The sequence below is a fragment of the Vanellus vanellus genome, assembly GCF_965231255.1.
Source record: "Vanellus vanellus genome assembly, chromosome: 11".
In the NCBI taxonomy this organism is placed as follows: domain Eukaryota; kingdom Metazoa; phylum Chordata; class Aves; order Charadriiformes; family Charadriidae; genus Vanellus; species Vanellus vanellus.
Window position 1 is genome coordinate 21,158,290 of NC_138916.1, and position 19,680 is coordinate 21,177,969.

At 42.7% G+C, this 19,680-nt stretch overlaps 1 protein-coding gene across 1 annotated transcript in view; it reads right to left on the bottom strand.

Annotated features, from left to right (window-relative positions):
* Positions 1 to 19,680, bottom strand: part of ADAMTS17 (ADAM metallopeptidase with thrombospondin type 1 motif 17) — a gene marked incomplete at its 5' end in the record, with an annotated part of 193,977 nt that overhangs the window by 63,253 nt on the left and 111,044 nt on the right. The window contains 4 exons of the mRNA XM_082488798.1: positions 7,099 to 7,226; positions 9,892 to 10,058; positions 15,206 to 15,351; positions 17,919 to 18,020. Coding sequence (XP_082344924.1) covers positions 7,099 to 7,226; positions 9,892 to 10,058; positions 15,206 to 15,351; positions 17,919 to 18,020 — 543 coding nt within the window. The remainder of the gene's footprint in view (positions 1 to 7,098; positions 7,227 to 9,891; positions 10,059 to 15,205; positions 15,352 to 17,918; positions 18,021 to 19,680) is intronic.

Genomic DNA, 19,680 nt, shown 5'->3' on the forward strand with positions numbered 1-19,680 from the left:
AATTCTCACCAAAATGATCCATTAAGGAGTGAGCAGGGCACTTGGAGTTCATCTGTCTTCAGAAGGAAGAATAAAAAGTAGAAAGCCAGCCTGGTGTAACCACCACCTGTTCAGTAGTCTGTGGGAGCATTTGCCGCCATCAGCCCTGGTTTTGGACTCTTGGAGCTTCCCTGTACCATCCAACAGGGACTTGGACAGTGATATCCATAACTTTGGCAAAGGGACTGATGTTGACACTACCCAGGAAGTTCCACCTCCTGCTTGTACTAGCTGTTGAAAGCCTGCAGTGCTGCAGTACTGCTATTAACAGCGTCAACTGGGCAAAGAGGAAGAGGATTTTAACCAAAGCCAGTCCCTTGCCCGTATTTAAACATGGGAGTGCTGGCAAGAAACTTAAAGACAGTCTTCTGGGGCTTCAAGTCCTCGGCATGGACAGTCACAACTATATCCACAGGTTTCTTAATGATCTTCAACCCAGGCAGTCTCCTACTCTGACACCATGTTTTGGAACTATCCACTGACCTTTAAATTGGCAGGTAACTGCAGGTTCGCTGAGCCAAAGGCCTGAAATTCATTCTCTCTGAGCTGATATCTTAGTCCACCCTTCCTTCTCTCCCTCCCCCTTCCTCTCATTTTTATAATTAAACATCTGAAAATGCTGCTTGTTGGGTGGTATTTCCAGCTTCAGTCACTGCTGGCTCCAGCATAGGAAAACTCCTCTTCTGAATACACATCATTTGGATTCTCTGTGTGAACTATTTTCTGTACTGCTTGGATATTTTTTAATGATATTTTTATTTGTATTTTCAATGGCTGTGCAAGAGCTCAATTGATACAGCCTGCGTGAGTATGTTTTGCTACATAAACACAATTATTTTTGTTATATACACCCACCCTGTGTAAGAAATGACATTGTAGGCTCACAAAACTGTAATGCTTCCCATATGCCGAACTAACTAGCTGTCTCAATGGATCAAATATAAATATTGACGCAACATGTGCCATTTTACAAATTAATCATGTACAGAGCATGCTGGTTATGACAGATCCATCTACACTGCCAATTTTTTGTCCATGATATCCAGTGTCCATTGATACCTCCAGGGATGGACCACATGAAACAGGAATGTACATACGTGAGCAACTGACATTCAGATCTGAGGGTAAGACAATTCTTATTTCTTTGTTTTAAACACGACTGCCCTTGTGGACGATTAAGGGTGTCTGTCAGGATTTGTTCAGGAGGGTGAGCCTAGATCCCTAATCAAGTAGTTAATCTGTAAGTTACTTCTATTTCTCTTCCACAACAAATTTTGTGTGATGGATTGCAGTCCATGTAGAATTTAGTTCAGCAAATACCCTCCTGTCATTTCCCGAGCCTTCAGATTTTATCTGAATCACAGCAGCTCTGCTGGAACAGGAGATATGCACAGCCTATTTTAAATTAGCGATCTTATCTGCATTAGATATGCAATAACATTTGCCCATTGTCTTTGTGTTTAGATCCCTTAGCAATTCACGGGGACGCTAGATACAATTATTCTTGATAACCACTTTTTCACATGTAGAGCTTTGAAGGTTATGTGTCAAAACCCCTGTGTTCTGCCAGCGGAGCAGGCTATATGAGTGAACACGCAAATAATACAAAGCCTTTTCCCATCCCAGGAAGTCCTCTACTTCTGTTCTTTCGTCGCTTTCTGTAGCTACCCCTTTCTGATCCTTCCAAACCAGCTTCATCTGAACTGACACCTCTGACCTGATTCCACCCTGCCTCTGCCCTGGTTTGCACAAATGCCAACACGCTGCAGATACCAGAGGATTTTATATCGAGTACCCATTCTTTAAAAGAGGCATCTATCATGTCAGTTCTGGATGCAAAAATAGTAAATATTTATCAGTATACGATATATCTGTCGCCTCCCTTCTGGTTGATTCTTGGCTACTCAAGCCACAAGCAAAGTCTAAAGCCTCCAAGGTAGACAACACAATGAATTGTCTATTATATGTTATCCACAGATTAACATAGAAGAAAAATAGGGGGAAACAGCATGATTTCTTTTTTCATATCCCCCTGCAAAGAACACCAAAAAAGTAGTAAGATACCAATAATGTCTTGGGTTTTGTCACTATGCCTTACTCACCAAAAGCCCTGATACTTGCCTCAGATTACATTGCTACAGACCCAGAAATTGAAAAAAAGGTAATTAATTATACAACAGGTTTCTGTAGTTCAAACAATCCTTCTGGATTTTGTGCACACATACTAAATAATTTATCACAGTACAGTGCTAAGCCAAGTTGTTCTATGGAGACAAGCTACCCAGTCTGGAACATCTTGTGCCACAGTTTGTAATGCAGGAATATGAATAATACATGGAAAATACTCAAGTGAGGAGGCAAAGCCAGCACTGCATGCGTCAATCAAATGCAAAAAGTGGGTACTGAGTACGTAGAAAACTATTTGCCAGCAATAGGTCCAGTAGACAAGTGCAATTTATCCTTTGCCACTTGTGGCCCCCTCCTGACACTCTGCCTATTCAATTTGCCAAAACTATTTTTGAAAACATGTCCATTTTCAAATTTGTGCTCCCCTTTCATACTGTGTGACCATCGCTTTTGGAAGAAAGAAGTTTTATAATATTTTTGTTCTGTCAGGACAGCCTAATGTGTGGCTTGTCATCATTGAATGTACTATGGATTCATCAGCAAGCTACAAGTAGCTGTGACATGACAAAACATTCATGAGAAAACTGTAGATAGAGCCAAAACATCTTCACCTCTTAAATTGTTAAATCACAGCAAAGACTGCCCTTGATCTCTAGCCTGGTTCCGCCATTCAGGAGGCCTCTCTTTTCAAAAAGGCCTTAGATTACATACTGAACTACAATCTGTAGTCCCCACTGGTAAATTTTCATGCTATTGTGAGTCTCAGACTAATCCTCCTTTGAGAAAAGCCAGCACAAAGTCATGTGCGTCATAACAGTCAGCTGAGCAGCTTGCCTTCTCCCCACACCACTGCTGTGTGACATCTGACACCTTTTTTAGCTCTACTTCTGCCAGCATTTTTCTATTAACATCAGCAGTACAGAGTGAAGAACTGTAAGAGGCTAGAAAGTGCCCTGCTTCCATGAAAGTTGAGTCATGAAACGTACACCGAACATTCTTGAGGAAGAACAAAACCCTTGGGGAATCCTGTCTCTGAAAGCCACCTGTCACTTGAAGAGAAATACGAGAAGATAAAAGCAATCTGAGCTGCAGGTTGCATTGCCCTACCCCGTCTTTGCCATGACTGCAATGTCCACGCTAGAGAAAGCAAACTGTGGAAGCAGGGAAGCGAGTGAAGCTGCAAAGCCCAGAGGAGCACTCACCCTCCTCTTCCTCAGATGCATCAGACTGCTCTTGTTCTCCAGCCTGCTACACATTTTCTGTCTATGAAAAATCTCAGGAGAAAAGAAACTCTCCTTGCTAGAAAACTATGTGAATTTCAAGAAGAAAAGATCAAAGACCTACACACACATTGAACAAGGCATCTAGTTTGCTCAGAAGATAGTAAGGATAAGTCCTTTTGTTGCTATTCTACAATGTTTCTTCTTTATAGCTCTCTCTTCTATTTTTGGGACCAACTACTGAAGCTCTTACATAGTCCTCATTCTCGCAAACTGGTATCACTATCAGGAATGAAACATTCAGCCTCAAAACCAACTCCAATACAAGGGCAGGACAAAATTGAATGCAAACCTTATGATTTGTCTCAAAGACAAGGAGTAAGATTATAAAAAGTCTAGGTGACTTAGGAACCCCTATGCTAAATTTAGGGCTGATTTTGCTCTTTGGTGTTTCTATGCATGACCAAAGTATTAACCAAGTTTACTGACTCTAGCTGCCTTCAGGTGTAAGTAATAAATACAGGGATGCTGCTGCTTATGATGATTTTGCTTCAAGGATAGTGAGGCTGACACCAAAAGACTTCATTGACACTGGTTAGATTTGAGCTCAGGATAGCTTTAAAATGAAACTGTAATAAGTTCAGGAATTACAATTGAAGGAAACTCTCCTCCCCTAGTGCCCAAATGCAGTTAGGGTATTTTGAGGCTTCAAAGAATCTGTTCCTGCTTACCTTCTCAAAACCCCCCTCTCTTTGCAAGAACAATTTTTTTCTTTGCCACGTTCATCTACATTCATTCATCATGCAATAACGATGCATGTTTCATTTAGGAGCATCTACTGCCGAAGGGAAAAGAGTTATTACATTTCCTGGACTAGATGTTCACAGGCAACGGTTACTGCTAATTTGTCTGTTACCCTGTCAATGTGACATTCCTGCCTTTGAGAGCCTTTAACTAGAAGGATTACACAAGAAAATAAATAACAGTATACCACCCTTTGATTTCAGCACTTATTCTTTTCTCCAGGCCCCCTGCAATGCTTGTTGCCAGGCTTTGTCTACACTGTGTAAAGGAATGAGTAGAAAAGTAATTAAATGAATATGCTGATTAAATTGGTTTAATAGGCAGCTAGTTAGACAAGTATCTGTGGCAAATGGGGTACACAGTCACATATGGCAATTCTCAGCACTAAACTGCATATAAGGCAGAAGAGTATTATAAATGAGTTCACAAGGCTTTCAAATCTGCTCGGCTTGAATTGATCATTTTGCATTTTCTCTCAGCCAGATGCAAATGGACTGAATGTTCTGCAGCTGTCATCACCTCTCTGCACAGTTAAAGGCAGTTGCCCCTGACTTGAGTGCACTTTGCTTTTTTGCTTTTCATGGTGTACCTCCAAAGCTCTGTGCTCATAAAGGTTTTCATTTGGAGGGGAGCTGGCTACTGCTCCTCACTGGAAGAAGAAAATGTACATTGCCATAATGTCTGATTTACCACTTGTGGCTGATCTGAATGTTTGGAGTAGTAAAGCTGGCTGGCCCAGAGTAATGGTCAATGGCACACATCTGGAGATGCACAGCTGGTCTTACTATAAAAGGTTATTAATGTTATTTTTAGTTTTTTTCAGATACAGCTGAAAACAGGGAAAAATTAAGTAACTTGGGATGCACCGTGAACCTGGCTCTACGCGAAGCACTTCGTATTAAAGAGCATACAAAGAATCAAACCCGTGCTGGCTCCCCAGCAACTTGCTGTTCAGATTCTTCATTTGAATAAATTAGAAGAACTGAATTAAACACACCTCTTCAGCAGCATTTGGCAGGAAACAGTGGGAAGTGTCTCTTGCAGCAGTGCAAAATTCAATCCAGACAAAGATTTTTCACTTATCTTGTTGCATTGCTATTAGTAAAGCTGCATTATGCCCCCAAAGCCTCTCTTATACCCAGGTGAATAGCATTTTCATCTATCTCCCTGCCTGGAAGGCTCAAAGCAATCAAAATTGGTAGTTCTTAATCACTGCTCACAGAAATCAGAAATAATGCCAAATACGGTACGCCTTGTGCCCCCAGGGCAAACCAGCATATCTCCAGTGAAGTTAGTGGAAGTAAAGGGTGATGCTAGAAAGCTGTTCTGGTGGATACAACAGGCTGGTTAATACCGAAAAGAGGAAGTCCTAGCATAGGATACTAATCCAGATGAAGATAAACTTAGAGGACAAACAGCCAGGAAGACTCCAGCACTGGGAAAGTTGCAGCAGCCAACTCAACTGTCTTTCACACCGCTAATGTGTGTGCAGAAAACTTTGAACACGTTACATGATTAGGAGAAAAACCACTAAGTGTTTGCCCTGTCATAGTGTCCATGACAAATGACTTGATTCCAACTGCAACATGTTGCTGGAAGCATCCATTCCAAATGACTTCCTGTAATTTACGATCTTTAAATAAATATTCTCTTCTCTCCCTTTCCTTGTCTGAACCTTAAATCTCCAGTTAGTATGGGTCTAGACAACTCCACTAAATTTGCAAGGAATCTGCAATATCAGGTCTAACAGATGGCCTCTCTAAGCGTTCAATGTGCTGCATTATGAACTGTCTCACTGCCCAGCAAACCATGAAAAGTTAAATTACAAAGATCCCCCACACCTAATTCTGGTTCTATATGTAATTTGGCTAGAGACAAATAATCATCATTGCAACAGTGGTAGGCCATCAGACCTTCACTCCAGGAAAAGGGAACCAAATCCGAAGACTCTTGAACAGAGTCCTCTTCATTTCCATTCTTGACTTGTCTGACCAGAGACAGAAGGAAACAAGCATGTTCAGGGTTTGTCCAGTACATCCAGGGACAACCAAGGGGGCATCGAATTGTCCCCTTGTGGGTCAGCAGAAGGAAGCCTACCCATCATTGTCTCTGGTTTGCTCTTTATGTGACCCAAGCAAGACAATGCAGACGAGAGGCAAAAGAAAACTGCCTTGGGCTGTGCACTGGGCTGCAGGATCTGCTCCTTTAAATGTATGTTTTCTATTGTGTGGAGCTTTAAAACTCAGTTTGTGTGAGGAAGGGAACATTCTTCTTACTGCAAGGGAAACAGGCCTTTCAAACAGTTTAGATGGGCCCCTACAGTAACTCACCTTGGCATTATCTAGTAATACAATTAATAAAAAGCACACAGGGGAAGCTATGAGCTCGTAACAGCTGCAGGAGCCAGGGAGCAACTGGTATTAAAAAGCTTCCTCAGTATTTCTAGATAGGAATCAGGTACACATGACAAGCATTGCGATGCTGGCAAGGTAACACTTGTAACAGGCTAGCGACAATTTATAATCCAGTTTGCAGCACCAGTGGTTTTTCAGTGATTCCTCTAATAGCCAAAATGGAGCAGTTAAACACGCCAGATTTCGACTCCCATCTGCTCCCCTCACAGAAGTCCCTTCCCACCCAAACTGTTTGATGACTACACACAAGCAAATGTGATCATTGAATATTCCCAGCTGTTCAGTAATTAGCTCATACCTTGGGCATTTATTGTAATTCTCAGACCAAGACACAGGGCTGTGGAGCTCTTGCAACGGGTCTTATAAAATAGGGTCGCCCTCTCACCTCAGACAGCCTCCCAGCCACCCACAGGCATGCCTGTTCTTCTAGGATACACACAGCCGCCCCAGGCTACATGTAATACTAGAAATAAAACAAGAGAAAGTTACTCCACCTGGCACTTGCCATGCACACAGAGGTCAGTCTCGTAAGGCCCACATGGAGTACCATCGAGGACTCTGTCTGTCACCAGCACAGGGGAATCCTTCCCCAGTGGAGAGCAGAAGAGCTCACATGGCTTATCTGGAAAGAGAAAAACAAAAGCCACTGCCTTTAGGAACAGCACCAACAAAAGTTTTTGAGGCAATGGTGATGCAGTCTCTACTTGAATGGATTTGGAAAGGCACCTGTTGATATTCTCATCTTTGAAAGAACATGAGCCTTTCAATTTAGGCCTGTCATTTCCCCATTTTGAAACATCAATATTCGAAGGGTTACATTGATGAGATTGTTCTTTTAAGGCACAGAAAACCATTTAGTCAGTACAATTCTATGTATCTGCTTGTGAACAGAACATGTTTGTTACAGGAAAAATTCAGCAGAATTTGATATGAATGACCTAGTCACTGTGTGAGCGTCTCGGACAAAATTCAGGCTACAGCCAGTGATTTAAGAGGAACAAGTTCTCCAGTCTGTTTCTACTCCTGATGGACTGACTTTCTTGCATCAGTTTGCCAGTCAGAACAGTTGTATACATAAATTTAAAGCATTCTTGCGTACATATTACCTACTATTTCCTTAAATTGATATTTGTGGTCTTACAATAATTTCTGTCAGCCAACTGTGCTGCTAGAATATCTAGAGAAAAAAACCCCAAACTAATTTGAAATACACCTGTAGAGAAAAGTTGCATTTTTCATCCACGCTAATGGCAACTGGTTTATTATGTATTTACACCTTGCTTTGGAAAAGCTACTGTTGTGTTTAGCTAGAAAGTAAAAAAGCTTTTTCAAAGATTTGTATTATTAGCTGGAAGCATACAGCAGATGTCAGGGTTTGCTGACTGCATTTGCCATATGTTTAAGTAACAGATATTTAGGCAATGTAATGTTTTTCCTTTGGAGCTGACTGCTACTCACGGACTTCATCCAAGGAAGAACCTATAGACATGCAAACGGAAACATGTTTTGTTCTGCATAGTCAAGCACTTCCACTCCCCAGCCTTAAGACAGAAGGTCTGCCAATACATTAAGCTAAGTGGCATAGGCCTTTTCTAAGTTTCCAATGTAGTCAAAAACCTGCAATCAGCTCCCACTTCACTGATAGATACAAGTAGAGTTCAAGCACAGTGGAGATTAGCTCAAGGTTGGTTTGGATCTGCATCTATTTAAATGCTTCTGAGTGCGGTGCTTTGATATGCGGAAAAAAGGTACTGGAGAACATTGCATGGGTGCTCTAACATGCTTCAATAAATAGTGACACTCAGATGCGAAGCCGAGCTGTGCTCCCTCTGTCTTGCTTGGCAGAGGACCTACAGGCATATCCTGTGGATGTTCAAACTCCCTGCCTTGTGTCTGATGCAAAGCAAATTCACAGAGGCTGGATTTTGATTTCGCTTGCAGAGTGAACAGGGGAGCTGGGAAAGCTGTTGAAAGAGCAGCTTGTGCAGGAAACCAGTAGTCTGACCGCCTCTGGACAGGCTCTCTTTCTGCAGCAGTGAGATCTGCAACAGGGCAGGAGACGTTTCTAATCTGCATTCGAGGAAACTGGGGTAACACAGCTCAGGTGAGTAAGGCTTTGCTAGATAGTGAGAACAATGTTGGCTATTATCTTGTAGCAATATCTTGCTCAGTCTTCAGGTGGTCAAAAACTGTCATATTCCCTTTCTGTGGCTGAATGAAGTTCCCACTGCAATATGCGACTTAATTCTGGCAGCACTGGTCAGAGAAGGTCACTGAATCATCCCTTTTTCCCTGTCCTATTTACAGGACCCTCAGCAACCCATAGTTCCTGACTGGAAATGGAGAAAGGAGTGAAACAGCTCACTCCTGGAAAAAACTGGGAGAGTTTTCTGTGACTGAAACTAGTCAGGGAAGTAGCTCTGCATTGTGCGTTCACCCAGCAAAATGATTTGGGGAGGGGGGCAGAGGGGAACAACAAGCAAACCCAGCCTGTCTCCTGGGGCTTCTGAAGGAATTGTGCTCTTGGAGAGTCTGCTATGAGAACTGGACTGCTGTCTGCATGCCTGTCCTGGTGTCAGACCTAACTTGTCATTGCTAGCACATGAAAGGGCTTATCCAATGTCTGGTCTTCTGGTATCAGATCCAATACCACCCTCCTCTGTTCAAGCATGTCTTTAAGATCACCAGATGAAACCAGCCTTGTCCAGTTTTCAGCAGAATTTCCTGCAGAAATTCAGTAAAATTACTGAAAAGAAAATTGCTTCTGTTCTACCTCAAACCAGGACAAGAAAGGACATTATTACGATCCTTTTTCATATGGTCCCAACACCTCGTTGAATAGCAGCTGAAGAGCAAGATTCAGTAAGGGAAACATTAAAGGCATGTAAGTAGGGTAGGCAATCATGCTAAAATGCCCAGAATTGACACACATCAAAAATGTCCCAGGGAATCCTTCTTTTCTCAGTTCCAAATTAATTTTAACTTTCTAATGTTTAAACTCCCATTCCCAAATACCTGCCTGTTCAGACTAGGAATCAAGTTAAGACACCTCTCCCTCAGTATTACAAAAAGATGAGTAAAGAACTGCCAGCTCTCTATCTTCTGTTAAGAAGGGCAAAAGAACAGGGCAGCACCAAGAACAACTAATTGTAATTAGTTTTTAGGAGGTAGCTGAGGGGAACATACTTCTCACTAACAAATGGGAGTCTCACAGATGAAATCAAGACGTGTTGAGAAGCTGCAGTGAAAGAACAGCAAGGCCGTACAGAGGAAGATGAAAAACTTACCATCAATGACAACGGCTGTCAGGAGGCTTTTTTTCTTGTTGGTGTATCTGTCGTGGGCCTGGCACTGTTGGTCCCTGAAGCTTGGCACACCTTTAGGGCAGGGTAAGTTCTCACACACAGTGTGCTCCACACTGGCTCCCCGGCAGTTCTTCCCACCTGGGCCCGGGCTATCACAGGAGAGATAAACCAGGGTCAGCAGGAACAGCACAGCTACTCACAGCCACACCTTCACCCAACTTTCCCTGTCCAAGGCAACTCTTGAAAGAGCAGGAAGGATCCCTCCTCTCAGATGTTCCTTGCTGAAGGTCCAGTCCTGCTGCCAGTGGCTCTGACAGAAAATTATTCAAGCTCCATTCCAGATCCGTAATTGGCTTATCATAACAGATGCTCTGGAGTACTTCAGAAGCATGTTCTTTTGTAGTATCCCATACACAGACAATAAATAGGGACTGCCTACACATTGCACACCTCAGATAAGAGGTAATGCTATTCACCTGTGGGCACTAAGCAGCCTTATTAGAAGATACAGAGTGTTTAACTCTTTGTATTCTGATCACAAACCAAGGGATGTGACTAATTTTACACTGCTGACCTAAATTTCTTCATTGACATCAACAGCAATTCATTCCTGTGCTAACCTATTTTCAGATGGAGCGAGTAAATGACTGAGAAAGAGTGGAGAGAGAGAGAGAGAGTGTGTGTGTGTGTGTGTGTACCAATAGTTTCAGAACAGGACTTGAATTAAGGCACTCCCAAACTTTGGGGTCTGCCGTGACATCAGAACTTTTCCTGTGACCTGGGACAAGTTTCTTAACTGATGGTGACTTGCGAGGGTTGGGCTTTGGAAGGTGCACTGAGCATGACACCTAAAGTCCAAGTATTATTTACATTTGCCCAACCAGGCAGTTCAGAAGATAATCTGTAGTTCCATCAAAAATACCAAACTTAAGTGCATTCTTAATGGGGAACCTAGAGGCACCATGGTGACATTACTGTGCCCAGGATCATGCCAAATATCCAAAGCAGAGGCAGGCAACCCAAAATGTTTCACCTTTCTCTTCCCACCATTTGCTTTGCCCCCTGCCTCAAACACTCTTAACAATGGGGACACAGCAAACATCTCTTCAGCACACATCCTCTAAGGCTCTGTTTTCAGTAGTTTGAAACTAAAATAACATAGGATTAGCTATAACTTGTACCGTAAGTGGGGTGTCCAGAAACAAACCAGTGCAGCAGATAATCTCCATCCATGAAAACCATGCCATTTTACACATTTGGTTTTTAAACATGCAGGAAGACCACTAATCCAACATCAGGATTAAGCACCTGCAAAATCTATTTATTCTTAGTTATGATTCCCCAGAGAAGAAGAAAAACTCAAACTCTGAACAATAGCCTATATTTTCTTTGCAAAACAAAACACAAACAAAAAACCCAAGTAAGCAAAAGGCTTAGCCACCCTAACAGATAATTTCTTTAGCTACTTGCTGATACTCTTCTGAATTTGTCACATACCTATCTCCCCAGCTGTCATCAGCAAAGACGGATAAAGTCATGTTCTTACTTTTCTTTAACAGATGGCTATAAAAAGCAACTCCAGCCAAATTCCAGTTTTTAGCCGTATGGCATTTCATTCCAAAAGCTTCTTTCCCCCCTCCCTCCCAGAAGAGCAATAAACATCAGGTTATATCACGCAGCTAACTAGAAACCAAGGCCCTCATTGTATATCATTAAGTTTTGTCAGTGGTCCTAGCAAGAGTTGCCCTGTTCATTTACATGCTGGTGATAGGACTGGATCTTTGATTTCTTAGCTGCACTGGACCTGATGAATTCAGCATTCGGTGCAGCAGAAACATTTGATTCTGCATAGAAGAGCTTTATGCCAAATTTCAGCCTAGATCAAATTTTTACAGTAGCTCCATAAATCCCAGAAAAAGTGTTTTGTTTTTTCTTAAATGGAAATGATACTCTCCAGTGACACTGTAATGTCACAGAGAGTCACCAGAAGAACAGCCTGAACAAATGCCTGCTTGCACTACTAACACCTCTTTTCTGCCACGGACACGTGCAAGGCAGCAGATGTGCTGAGACTGATGCAGAAATCTTCTGGGAGGATTGTGTCTGCTGCCGTAGACTGGATGAGACAGACTCTCAGTCCAGATGACTAGAAGCATGATGCAGGCTTCTTCCCACATGAACCCTGCACTCAAATACACAAACTTTGGTTTCAGCGCTCTCTCTTTGGCTACAGCAAAGAGATGTAGCCATTGAACGTAACTGACTCTGTACGTGTTTGTGAGTACATGCACAGGAAAAAAACTAACCAAAAAAAGAAAGCAGTCAAGATACCCAAAGAGTAATAGGGTGCTCTCTTGGGAGCAGGGTATCAAGATGATGGCCATGAAACAGGAGACACAGCAGGACTACTATTTGCTATGTTCATTTGCAGTCGCCTTGCCTTTGATCTTAAGATGTCATTAACTTGTGAGGGACTTTCTACAAGTTTGCCAATGCAGACTGGAAGCAAGCAGCTCTCACTATTGGTAATAGCAGTCATTGGCAATAATAAAGTAATAGCCAAACTCATTAGGAGACAGACTTCCTGAGCACCCACCGCTCCCAGTCAGTGGGAGTTACAGGGACATAGTGCCTTTTGACCTGCACTTCTCTGCTTGGCTCTTCAGCAGCCTGACCTGTCTTCCCTTTCTAATTAAGGAGCAAAATGAACTGCGTCCTCCTGATTTAGTGTCTCCCAAAATTAAAGAGTTGGATGCACTCATCTCATCAGCCACAAAACAACAGAGCATTCTACAGATCTGGGGGATGTTTCTAGTCCCAGTAATTCAACACAAAACAATATACCCAACAAGATCTTCCCACCTCAGCTCCCTTCTGTCCAACAGCACCATACTTGATTTGGTAATATGTTGCTGCTTTCTATTAGACTAACTCTAGTAAAACACTAGTAGAATACAGAGCGTCTGTTCAAGGGGTTCAGGAACAAGCAGATAAACAGACGTGGACAGGCAGTCAGATAAATGGACAAGACACAGCTCTGCCGTGCTGATTAGGATCTGCTCTTACTGTTTGGGTAGGGAACGCAGAATTACTGACAGTAATCTTTTACTTAACTGACCTCTGTAATAGTATTTCAGTATTACAGGCCTCTTGGCATGTTTAAACAGAACATTGAGGGTTTTCATCATGCAAGATGAAGAAAAACAATGACAGTCACTCTCTCTGGTCTCCCACAAACAGTTACCTAGCACTTGTTTATTTGCTTCACTTCATGTTTGTGGTTTCATCCTGGTGTCCCTTCCACCTCTCCAAACGCCGAGGCCAAGAGTCTGGGCTTCATCTCTATCAGATTCTGCAAAAGAATCTGAAGGGAAAGATCCCTGTAATCCCAGGTCCCAAGTCCCATATAATACGGGCTCACCGCCTGTGATTTCCAATGAACAGTATCATTCAAGCCCACCCTGACACATGACTGAAACAGTGACTGTGCGAGATCTCCTGGTAGACAACTTCACAGCCATCTTCTACTGTGTTTGTGCCAAGAGAAACCACCCACTAATGGAACTGAACAAATCAAAGCCCATTTGTACTACCGTGACCCTTTTACATAACAAGAGGGGACTGGAGAATGGGTGGACATCTCATTTTGATATTCTGTTTAAGCCAGTGGTTTTCTCTTCAATCCCACTGTACGACAATAGTCCAAAGCCTAGACAAGAACACAAGGCAGTACAACTCAAAAGCCTGCACATGCAAACTGGCTCATGACACACCGCCTTAAACCATTTGGAGGCAATGCATGCAAATATTTGGAAAAATTAAAGAGAGGAAAAAACAAATCAAACAGTGAAGCAACTGGTTTAAAAATACTGATAGTCCCACAGGCTCAAAAGTCAGCTGGCAGTAGTAGAGATTCCAGTTAAAAAAAAAAGAATCCCAAGACCAAATATATATAAAATAAAAGATAAATCCCTTAGCCAATATTTTTGGACAGTGAACAAACCAGCTGCAGAAGAAGTGGGCTGATGCCAGGAATTTGAAGCAAAAGAAGATCACGTGTGTATCCCCAGCCAAGAATGTATATGAGCAAGAGAATTTTAAAATCAGTGTGCAATCTTGGAGGGAGCATTTACTGTAATTTAAGGAACAACGATGAATGGATTTAGGTTTGGTCAGCACTGTGGTTAAACAGACTTTTCATAGCTGACAGCAAAGAAACCAGTTGAGTCCCTTGTTCAGGAAAATGAGCTGGTAAGAATCAAGCCCGGACATTATAGACATGCAATTGCAGTTCAGCGTTATTTAAGGAGAGGAATAAACAAAAATATCCCTTTCACATGGATACAGCTCAGCAGCAGCCAGCGTGTGCTTATCCATCATCCAGGCACATCTTGAAAGTGACTATGTTGCTAGCCAGAATTTCAGCCCCTATTGAACAAGAAAAGTTTCCTGTACTTTGTCTGTGGAGGAAACCTTAAAATATGAATAAAGTTAGAGATACACAACTTAGAGGGCTGCCCTCAAGATCGTGAGTGCCTTCATTCATCTCAGAAGTTATAATGTGCTCAAACAGGGGTGGTCAGTTAAATGGCCACCATGGTAAACTGTTCAGGCCTCCCATAAGAAGAAAAGACTTCCAGATGTGCCTCAATTGACCTGAGGGATGAAGGATGGCACATGGGAGATAACATCACTTACATTTCTTCCTGAATCAGAAAAAAACCCAAGCCCAAGCAGAGAGCACAGGCTTATTTGTAGTCACTGTGCAGGAGTTAAACAGCACCCACTGCACTCTGTGTGCGGGAAAGCTTTCCTTTTCATATGCAGCACACCCTGATGTACAAAATATCTCAAGGTGCTTTACCAAGACGGCTGTATGACACTATGACTACTGTCAGCCACTCTGTTGCTTCCCAAGCTCAGAGCCAGCACTCCTTGCGAAACTGATCCCCAAAACATACAGGCTCAGTTTGGTCTGTAGATCCAGACCAACCCCTCCTCATTCACTGCAGTGCTGGAGAGGAAACACAGCATCATTTTTTCTGCCAAACTACATGTCTTTAATTCAATTTTATCTATGTCTGAATAATTGCAATGGGCCACTTCCAACTGTAACACTTCAAGCCACTTCCACAGAACCTACTGTTGGTCTTTGACCTGGTCCTTGCTGCTTGTGAACAAGAAGTCTCTTGTGTCCTCTGCAGAGCTCTGCTGCACATTTCTTCCCTGTACTCTTGCAGCAACGCTCATTCAAGCACTCCATGCAAAAAGAAATCAGCATGACGTGAAGACTTACGGGGGATTGTCGCATTTCCGCTGTCTGAATCGCACTCCTGTGCCACATGTCCGGCTGCACATGCTCCACTGACTCCACATGCTCCAATCTCCATCAACATGCTCAGGGATGGGAGTTTTACTGACACACTCCCCAGCTCGGCACCACTGAAATGGAATTGTGTTAGCACAGGCTGGAAAGAAGCCCTGATCTTGCAAACATCCCTGCACAGGTGGACTTAAAAGGATGTCTGAGAGATTACAACAAGCCCATGTTTAAGTTTCTAGAGAATCAAGGCTTCAGTGAGATGGAAGTGCGAGGAAGAGGAAGGGGGAAGGTGAAACATAGAAATTTAAGTGTCACCCTCAATGAACCCCTGAAGGGAGTTCTGTCATTAAAAAAAATAATCACAGGTTTGAGCCCCTTGCTTTATAAAGCAGATAATTATCTAAATGCTAAGACTTAAAGCTACACTCTTCACAGAAACCACATCCAAGAAATTATACCCCAAAGCAATGTCTTCATCAGCAATATTCCCAGTATGTATAAAATAATTGAAGTATTTCGGACCTAACTTGGCTAAAGCCCCAAACAACCTTTGAATCTATTAGGTTGCACTGGCTCCTGACCAAGCAGAAAACTTGGCCTATTCTCCTGCTCTGTCCAGTATATGATACAGTAAGCACTGCTAAGCAGTCTTACAAAATAATCACCAGGACTCCTGCAGTTAGAAAAACATATACCCAAAAATCTTTTGTCTCAGTTTCCTCGTCATGCTTTCCAGGACCCAGCTTTTCTTGTCAGTGTTTATCTTTATTTGCAAGCAAAGAAAAGGTCTCTAATCTTTGATTTTAGCAACAAACTTTTTATCTTTACCCTTTCTTACCTCCCCTACCATACAACAAACAAAAAATATTAGAATCCAAAACCAGTAAGTAGGAGACTGGCAGTTACCAAACCAGTCAAGTTTCTTTGTAGCCTAGCCTGTTACCAGCCACACTGGGAGAATCAACCACCTACTTTTATGAACCACATACCACCTACCACAGCCCATTTCAGAGGTTACACGTGTTCACTAAAGTCAACTTCTGTTAGCACACAAGGTCAGCTGAGAGGCAGCAGCTGAGCCTCAGTAATTCCCACCCGCAGTAAATCCCACTGGCATCGAAGCCAGTTACTGGAGTGGTGATTTTCACTGGAGGGAGTTCTACTAATCTGAGTGTTTATTTTGTGTTTCTTGTAACAATTTTCTACATCGACCTGGATTCTGGAAAGTCCATATATCATAGAATCATAGAATCATAGAATGGTTTAGGTTGGAAAGGACCTTGAAGATCATCTCGTTCCAACCCCCCTGTCATAGGCAGGGACACCTCCTACTAGACCAGGTTGCCCAAGGCCACGTCCAGCCTGGCCTTGAACACCTCCAGGGATGGGGCCTCAACAACCTCTCTGGGCAATCTGTTCCAGTACCTTACCACCCTCAAAGTGAAAAACTTCTTCCTAATGTTCAATCTGAACCTGCCCTCTTCCAGTTTAAAGCCATTCCCCCTTGTCCTATGACTACATGCCCTAGGAAAAAGTCCTTCCCCAGCTCTCCTGTAAGCCCCCTTTAGGTACTGGAAGGCTGCCATAAGATCTCCCTGGAGCCTTCTCTTCTCCAGGCTGAACAGCCCCAACTCTTTCAGCCTCTCCTCATAGGAGAGGTGCTCTAGCCCTCGGATCACCTTTGTGGCTCTCCTCTGGACCTGCTCTGGCAGGTCCATGTCCTTCTTATGTTGGGGACTCCAGAGCTGGATGCAGTATTCCAGGTGGGGTGTCACGAGAGTGGAGTAGAGGGGCAGAATCACCTCCTTTGACCTGCTGGCCACACTTCTGATGCAGCCCAGGGTATGGTTGGCCTTCTGGGCTGCGATCGCACACTGCTGGCTCATGTTGAGCTTCTTGTCAATCAGCACCCCCAGGTCCTTCTCCTCAGGGCTGCTCTCCAGCCATTCCCTGCCGAGCCTGTATTTGTGCTTGGGATTGCCCCGACCCAGATGTAAGACCTTGCACTTGGCCTTGTTGAACTGCATGAGGTTGGCTTGGGCCCACCTCTCCAGCCTGTCCAGGTCCCTCTGGATGGCATATATGCCTTAGTCATCTGAGTATATGCATACAGTACAGCAAATGATACTTCAAAAATAACTGAACATCACTGAATTTGAGCTCAACACATTTGGAGCTACTTTTAGAAACTACAAAGTTTTTAAGTAGCCACTTTTTCTTTTCTCATCTTTCCCCACTCCCCAAATGTCAGCCTAAATGTTCTCCACACTTTCTACTTCAAATACAGCCAAGACAACTACTACCTTAGCTTACAGTGAAAAAACACCTCACTTACCAAACACCACCGGCGGCAATGAACAGAAGTGACAGAGTGAGCTACTACCTAACATGACTCGCAGGGTACTCAGTCTGTGCACTTAGCAGAGTGAAGCATGGGGTTTTCCCCACAGTGTTTGTCGAATGCCTAGACCACAAGAACTTGACTACTGATGTCTCCAGAGGCTACTGAAATGCACGTAACATAAAATCAGAAAGACTTAACCCAATCCAGCTGTTAATTGAGCAGTTTCTGTAACAGAATCAGTATAAAATATGGATTTATGGTAAATACTGAACATCTTGGAAACATTATTCCACAGACAATGCTGGATAAAACAAAGCGACTGCTACTGAGCATTTTGATTACCTTGTCTGCGCCACATTCAGTGCCATCCAGAGGGGGGTCCAACTTTGTTTTACAGGATGTATCTCCTTCCACCAGGCACCAGAGCCCAGCACACATCAAATGCTGTAATCACAAAGCAACGAGGTGCGGTTATTACTTTTGGAGATGTCAGCTATCATTATGGGATACACTGCAAAGCTCAGGCAGTCTTTCTCAAGCGAATCCAGAGGCATCTAGATGGTTTGGGAGTAATTATTTTTTAAGGACAGATAGGCATTAAGTGGTGGGGCTAGAAACATAAAAGAGATTGATGGATGCCATTGTCAGGAACAAAACTCACCCCAAACAAAAAGTGCATTATTTAAACAGATTTCTTTTCACAACAATACATCTGGTCCATTAAAAAAATAATTGTATATGGGAGGCCAAGGTGCTTTGAAGCCATGCCCTATGCTTAGATGTCCGAGCTGCTTAATTACTTGTATATTTTTAATAAGATACTGAAGTAACATAGTCAGCAGTCAGCCCTGCTGGACCTGCTGGTAGCTATAATCAGCCAGCAATGCCCCTTGAGAGAAAAAGATCTTAAGATGGAATGAGAAAGAGGAAAGGATTTCATGTTGTCCGTGCAACAGAGGAGGACCTTTGTGACAGGCAGGGGCAAAATTAAAGTTAATAAAGTTTTGGTGGTGAGAAGTAACTGCTAGAGACCAATGTGCTAGAGAAGGTGAAAAGTGAGATGTGAGGACAAGAGCAGCAAGAGGTACAGCATATCTCGCTACCAGACTTGAAACACATTCTGGGTATCATTACTCAACATTGCTGCTCTGCTCAGCCAATGTGTGTTGCAGGGATATTAATGCTGACCACACTTGCGTGATCTGTCAGATCAATAATGTTTTCAGAATTTGAGAAAAAGAACCAGGAAAAGGGGCCTTTACATTGTTAACATTTTCCACAGCATCCACCGTGCTTCACATTCCATGAAAGTGGATGATTTCAATACAGTGTTACAGATCTGAGTACCAAAAAAAAAAAAAAAAAAAGAAAAAGAAGAGCTACATTTTTTTCCACTATTGTTCACATTTCAATGTAATGGTAAAAAGATGAGAAGCCTGACTCTAGTGCCAGCTGGTCTTGTCAAGATTTATTGCACCTCATTAAATAGTTGAGTCAACACACTTCAACCTTACAGTTCTTTCACAATGTAATGTAAGAGACTGTGGGTGCATGTGTGTTTTGTGTACATGCATGTTGGTATGTCTATATAAATCAGATCTGTACGGCAGAGAGTGCAGACGAGATAAATCCCAATATCAAGAGTGATGATGTAGAACATACTGAAACAAAATAGTTATCCTGGTTTATTTCTACATTTCTTTCTGGAAAGAGGATTTTGTACTATTTAAACCAAAAAAACATTCACAAAAACTAGAAACAGACGGCACAATTCCCCAACATCTGTATCAACCACAACACAGAAAGTCTTCGTCAAACAAACAGACAACAGCAAATACCCCAGGGAAGCCTAAATCAATGAATTTTCACAACATTTTCCCCAAACTAGTAGAGCATATGGGAAAATATCAGACTTTAGTAATTTTGACTAAATAACTGTGACTAATTAGTGGTTTACCCACAGCTCTGAAAGCACTTAAGCACCAATTAGCCGTAAGGACATCACATACTGTTTTACAGATAGGTATACTGAGGCAGGAGAACTGACAAGCCAGAGATTTCAAAGTTTACTGAGAAATGAATTGTTCCACACCGCAACTCTCAG